We start from the raw sequence: 6,000 nt of genomic DNA on the forward strand, positions 1-6,000 counted from the left end.
TTTCAGGCCAGTGAGGTTTGAAGTGGTGTTGTAATGATTTCAGGCCAGTGAGGTTTGAAGTGGTATTGTGATGATTTCAGGCCAGTGAGGTTTGAAGTGGTATTGTGATGATTTCAGGCCAGTGAGGTTTGAAGTGGTATTGTGATGATTTCAGGCCAGTGAGGTTTGAAGTGGTATTGTGATGATTTCAGGCCAGTGAGGTTTGAAGTGGTGTTGTAATGATTTCAGGCCAGTGAGGTTTAAAAGTGGTATTGTGATGATTTCAGGCCAGAGAGGTTTGAAGTGGTGTTGTAATGATTTCAGGCCAGTGAGGTTTGAAGTGGTGTTGTAATGATTTCAGGCCAGTGAGGTTTGAAGTGGTATTGTGATGATTTCAGGCCAGTGAGGTTTGAAGTGGTATTGTGATGATTTCAGGCCAGTGAGGTTTGAAGTGGTATTGTGATGATTTCAGGCCAGTGAGGTTTGAAGTGGTATTGTGATGATTTCAGGCCAGTGAGGTTTGAAGTGGTGTTGTAATGATTTCAGGCCAGTGAGGTTTGAAGTGGTGTTGTAATGATTTCAGGCCAGTGAGGTTTGAAGTGGTGTTGTAATGATTTCAGGCCAGTGAGGTTTGAAGTGGTGTTGTAATGATTTCAGGCCAGTGAGGTTTGAAGTGGTATTGTGATGATTTCAGGCCAGTGAGGTTTGAAGTGGTGTTGTGATGATTTCAGGCATACCTGAACTATGTGGAGAAGAATGGGAATGAGCCTCTCCTGCCTGGAATACACCTCAACCATCAACAACTCTTCTTTGTCAACTTCGCCCAGGTCAGAATGGATGAATGGATGGGTGAATGAATGGACGGATGGATAAATGGATGGATGAATGGACGGATGGGGTGGGTGAATGAATGGATTGGTGGATGAATGGGTGGGTGGGTGGGTGAATGGATGGATGGATGGGTGGATGAATGGATTGATGGGTGGATGGATGGGTGGATGAATGGATTGATGGGTGGATGGATGGATGGATGGATGAATGGATGGATGGATGGATGGGTGGGTGGGTGGGTGGGTGGGTGAATGGATGGATGGGTGGATGGATGGGTGGATGAATGGATGGATGGATGGGTGAATGGATAGATGGATGGGTGGGTGACTGGGTGGGTGGATGGATGGGTGAATGGGTGGATGGATGGATGGATGGATGAATGAATGGGTGGGTGGGTGGGTGGGTGGGTGGGTTGGTGGGTGGGTTTGTGGGTGGTTGGGTGGGTGGGTGTGTGGATGGATGGATGGATGGATGGGTGGGTGGGTGGGTGAATGAATGGATGAGTGGGTGGGTGGGTGGGTGGGTGAATGGATGGGTGGGTGGATGAATGATTGAATGGATGGTTGGTTGGATGAATGGGTGGATGAATGATTGAATGGATGGATGGGTGGATGAAAGGCTGTGACATCCACCCATCCAATCTTACTCCCATCTCTTCCTCCTCCAGGTGTGGTGTGGAACACATCGACCAGAACAAGCTGTCAACTCCATCAAAGTAGATGTACACAGTCCAGGGAAGTTCAGGTACGATCTCTCACTCCTCATTCCATTCCTTTCCTGTATCAATCAATGCCACTTCCTCTTCCCCTCACTCCATCTCTGTCCATATTAACTCAGGGCCACTTCCTCTTCATCTCACTCCAAGTCTGTACATATTAACCCAGGGCCACTTCCTCTTCCCCTCACTCCATCTCTGTCCATATTAACCCAAGGCCACTTCCTCTTCCCCTCACCTCATCTCTGTCCATATTAACCCAGGGCAACTTCCTCTTCCCCTCACTCCATCTCTGTCCATATTAACCCAAGGCCACTTCCTCTTCCCCTCACCTCATCTATGTCCATATTAACCCAGGGCCACTTCCTCTTCCCCTCACCTCATCTCTGTCCATATTAACCCAGGGCCACTTCCTCTTCCCCTCACCTCATCTATGTCCATATTAACCCAGGGCCACTTCCTCTTCCCCTCACCTCATCTCTGTCCATATTAACCCAAGGCCACTTCCTCTTCCCCTCACCTCATCTATGTCCATATTAACCCAGGGCCACTTCCTCTTCCCCTCACCTCATCTCTGTCCATATTAACCCAAGGCCACTTCCTCTTCCCCTCACCTCATCTATGTCCATATTAATGGTTTGTGTTCCTCAGTGTCTCTGGTTTTCCTTATTTCATTTTAATGAGTGTCGGATTTAGACCTGGGACACCAGTTGTGGTGATTGCCTCGTCGTTCTCGCCAATAATGACCTTTTCCTGTTCAGGGTTCTGGGGTCCCTCCAGAACTTCCCAGAGTTTGCCAAGGCCTTCAACTGTCCCAAGAACAGCTACATGGTGCCTGACAAGACTTGTCAAGTCTGGTGATACTGTAGTCCTGACACTAGCCTTGCCCTGAGGCTGGTGGAGGGTGAGAGGTGGGCTTGTGTCCTCTTCCCCCTCATCACCTCATTTTCCCACCTTGACTGTTAGAGCACTATTCTGGGACAGGGATATAGTCGATGTTCCCCAGTTCACTTCAGGGTGGGACCAGGACTGCTACACTGATCGTACAGAACAACCAGCTTCAAGGGACTACAGAGGGCTGTTCATATCCAGCTCCCAGGCTCTTCACCCGATCACCCAGGTCACCGCTTTCCACTGAATACAGTCACGAAATGTACTTTTCAATTCAATTTCTCCCTTAACATTTCAATCAGGATTCTTCTTTTTTGACAGACAGACAGACAGACAGACAGACAGACTTTTGAACCACGTCCATTATTCTAAACTGTCACTTTGTTTGTCTAAAATGTTATTTGTTTTACACGACATATAAACCAGAATGTATACTGTATATCAATACGTTCTAGATGAGTATACATTGACAGTGATCGATAGTCTCCCCTGTACAGGGGGGATTCTATTTTATTGTATATTTAAGAAAATAACATTTTATTTGACTGACTATACACCAATGAGTATAATTAGAATAGCATAAATGTTCTGTATATAAGGTTAACATAGCTTCAAAATGGGTGCCAACTGTTTATTTCTACAAGCATTGAACCAAAATGGGTGCCAACTGTTTATTTCTACAAGCATTGAACCAAAATGGGTGCCAACTGTTTATTTCTACAAGCATTGAACCAAAATGGGTGCCAACTGTTTATTTCTACAAGCATTGAACCAAAATGAAGTTGTTGCCTTGGAATCAGTTGGGTGACCTATCTGGTCAGGAATTGACATATACCAAACACATTCATATTTTATTATACTGTAAGAATGTGAGCTTAATTTAAACTTCACCATGTGTTCAGCAAAAGAGGCTGGTGAGGGGGAATATAGGAGGACGGGCTCATTGTAATGGCTGGACTGGAATCAATGGAATGGTATCAAACACATGGAAACAAAGTGTTTGACTCAGTTCCATTGATTCCGTTCCATTGATTCCGTTCCATTGATTCCGTTCCATTGATTCCGTTCCATTGACTCCGTTCCATTGACTCCGTTCCATTGATTCCGTTCCATTGATTCCGTTCCATTGATTCCGTTCCATTGATTCCGTTCCATTGACTCCGTTCCATTGACTCCGTTCCATTGATTCCGTTCCATTGACTCCGTTCCATTGACTCCGTTCCATTGACTCCGTTCTATTGACTCCGTTCTATTGACTCCGTTCCATTGACTCCGTTCCATTGACTCCGTTCCATTGATTCCGTTCCATTGACTCCGTTCCATTGACTCCGTTCCATTGACTCCGTTCCATTGACTCCGTTCCATTGACTCCGTTCCATTGATTCCGTTCCATTGATTCCGTTCCATTGATTCCGTTCCATTGATTCCGTTCCATTGATTCCGTTCCATTGACTCCGTTCCATTGATTCCGATCCAACCGTTAGAATGAGCCTGTCCTCCGATAGATCCAACCTCTTCTGGTGTTCTCTGTGCGTGTGGGTGTTTGTATTTGTTTATGTGTGTTTTTTGTCTGGGTGTGACCGCTACATTTTTCAACAAGCTTAGGAAGCCTTACATAACCCATAGAGCTACTGCTGTTTTGTGTGTGGGGGGCAGAGGAAGTCTGGTTTGTAGTGAAACCACACCCACCCACCAGTGGAGGCTGATGAGGGGAGGACGGCTCATAGTAATGGCTGGAATGGAGTCAATGGAATGGTATCAAACACATGGAAATCATATATTTGATACCGTTCCATTTACTCCATTCCAGCCATTACTATGAGCCGTCCTTCCCTCATCAGTCTCCACACACACTGTTAACGCCAAAGATTTCCAATTTCAAATCCCTATATGAGCCTCTCTGGTTTCCAGCATTCTCAGACAATATTTTCCTGATTTAAAACCGTGACATGAATAACTTCTCCCTCCTCTCTCTCTTATCTCTTTTTCTTCTCTCTTCTCTTCTCTCCCTCTCCTCTCTCTCACTCTCTCACCTCTCCTCTCTCATCTCTCCTTTCTCTCACTCTCTATCTTCTCTCTCTACTCCCTTCTCTTCTGTCTCTCTAATCTCTCCTCTCTCAATCTCTTCTCCCTCTTCTGATTCTCTCCATTTCTATTTCTCTATCGCTCTCTTTTTTTCTCTCATTCACATTCACTGTTACACACACACACACACACACACACACACACACACACACACGGTTAACGCTAAAGTTTCCCAATTTCAAATCCCTATATGAGCCTCTCTGGTTTCCAGCAATCTCAAATAATATTTTCCTGTTAAAAGCGTGCCACGAATAACCTCTCCCTCCTCTCTCTCATCTATTTTTCTTCTCTGTCTCTCTCTTATCTATCTTCTCTCTCTTCTCTCTCCCACCTCTCTCTCTCCCTCTTCTTTTCTCTCTTCTCTCTCTCTCTCCTCCTTCTCTCTCTTCTCTCTCTCTCTTCTCTCTCTCTCTTCTCTCTCTCCTCCTTCTCTCTCTTCTCTCTCTCTCTTCTCTCTCTCTCTTCTCTCTCTCTCTTCTCTCTCTCTCTTCTCTCTCTCCTCTCTCTTTCAAACACACAGACACGGCAAACCAATCAAACGTGTTTTCGCTGTTGATTACATCATTAGTATGGTTTCTTGTAAATATAGATTTACAAAGTGTTTATTTTTTGTCTTTTATGCCTTTGTAAAAGAAAGCAGAATCTTTGCCCCTGTAAATCTGGTTGGTGTCACTGTATCCATATTGATTTTCTTTGAATGGGAAAATTAGGTTCAGTCCACAATGTGTCATGGGACTCAAAACATGACTGTTTCTCAAAATGTCCCCTGTAAGTGTTGCCATGTCCACTCACACTGCTTTCTCTGTATATGGTACCCCTCCCCAACACACACACACACACACACACACACACACACACACACACACACACACACACACACACACACACACACACACACACACACACACACAACCATCCCACCTGTAGGACAGACAGATATACCTCAGTTGCCTGTTTTTAGATACTTTGTAATAAATAAAAAATCCTGATGACAATAATGATGAGCATCTTGACATTTTTTACTATAATAATGAATCCTTCAGGAGCAGGTTTCACTTATTGTGTGTGTGTGGTACGTGCTGCTTTTCTTTATCTTGGCCTGGTCACAGTTGTAAATGAGAACTTGTTCTCAAATGGCTTACCTGGTTCAATAAAGGTGAAATAAAACATTTTGTTTAAGTATGCGAGAGGGGGAGAGATGCAGAGGGAGACAGAGAGAGGGTGAGAGAGGAAGAGATATAGAGGGAGACTGAGAGAGATGTAGAGGGAGACAGAGAGAGGGAGAGATGTAGAGGGAGACAGAGAGAGGGGGAGAGGGAGACAGAGAGAGGGGGAGAGGGAGACAGAGAGAGGGTGAGAGAGGAAGAGCTGTAGAGTGAGACAGAGAGGGTGAGAGAGGGAGAGATGTAGAGGGAGACAGAGAGAGGGTGAGAGAGGGAGAGATGCAGAGGGAGACAGAGAGAGGGTGAGAGAGGAAGAGATGTAGAGGGAGAGAGAGA

At 45.3% G+C, this 6,000-nt stretch overlaps 1 protein-coding gene across 2 annotated transcripts in view; it reads left to right on the top strand.

Annotated features, from left to right (window-relative positions):
• LOC109887876 (neprilysin-like) overlaps window positions 1-5,493 on the top strand; it is an 85,715-nt gene extending 80,222 nt beyond the window's left edge. For both annotated transcript variants that reach the window (XM_031796908.1, XM_031796909.1), the window contains exons 21-23: window positions 711-806; window positions 1,478-1,554; window positions 2,287-5,493. In XM_031796908.1, the coding sequence (XP_031652768.1) occupies window positions 711-806; window positions 1,478-1,554; window positions 2,287-2,386 (273 nt within the window). In that variant the 3' untranslated portion in view covers window positions 2,387-5,493. The remainder of the gene's footprint in view (window positions 1-710; window positions 807-1,477; window positions 1,555-2,286) is intronic.
• Window positions 5,494-6,000: the final 507 nt, after the last annotated feature.

This window comes from Oncorhynchus kisutch, linkage group LG18 (assembly GCF_002021735.2).
Source record: "Oncorhynchus kisutch isolate 150728-3 linkage group LG18, Okis_V2, whole genome shotgun sequence".
Lineage (NCBI taxonomy): Eukaryota > Metazoa > Chordata > Actinopteri > Salmoniformes > Salmonidae > Oncorhynchus > Oncorhynchus kisutch.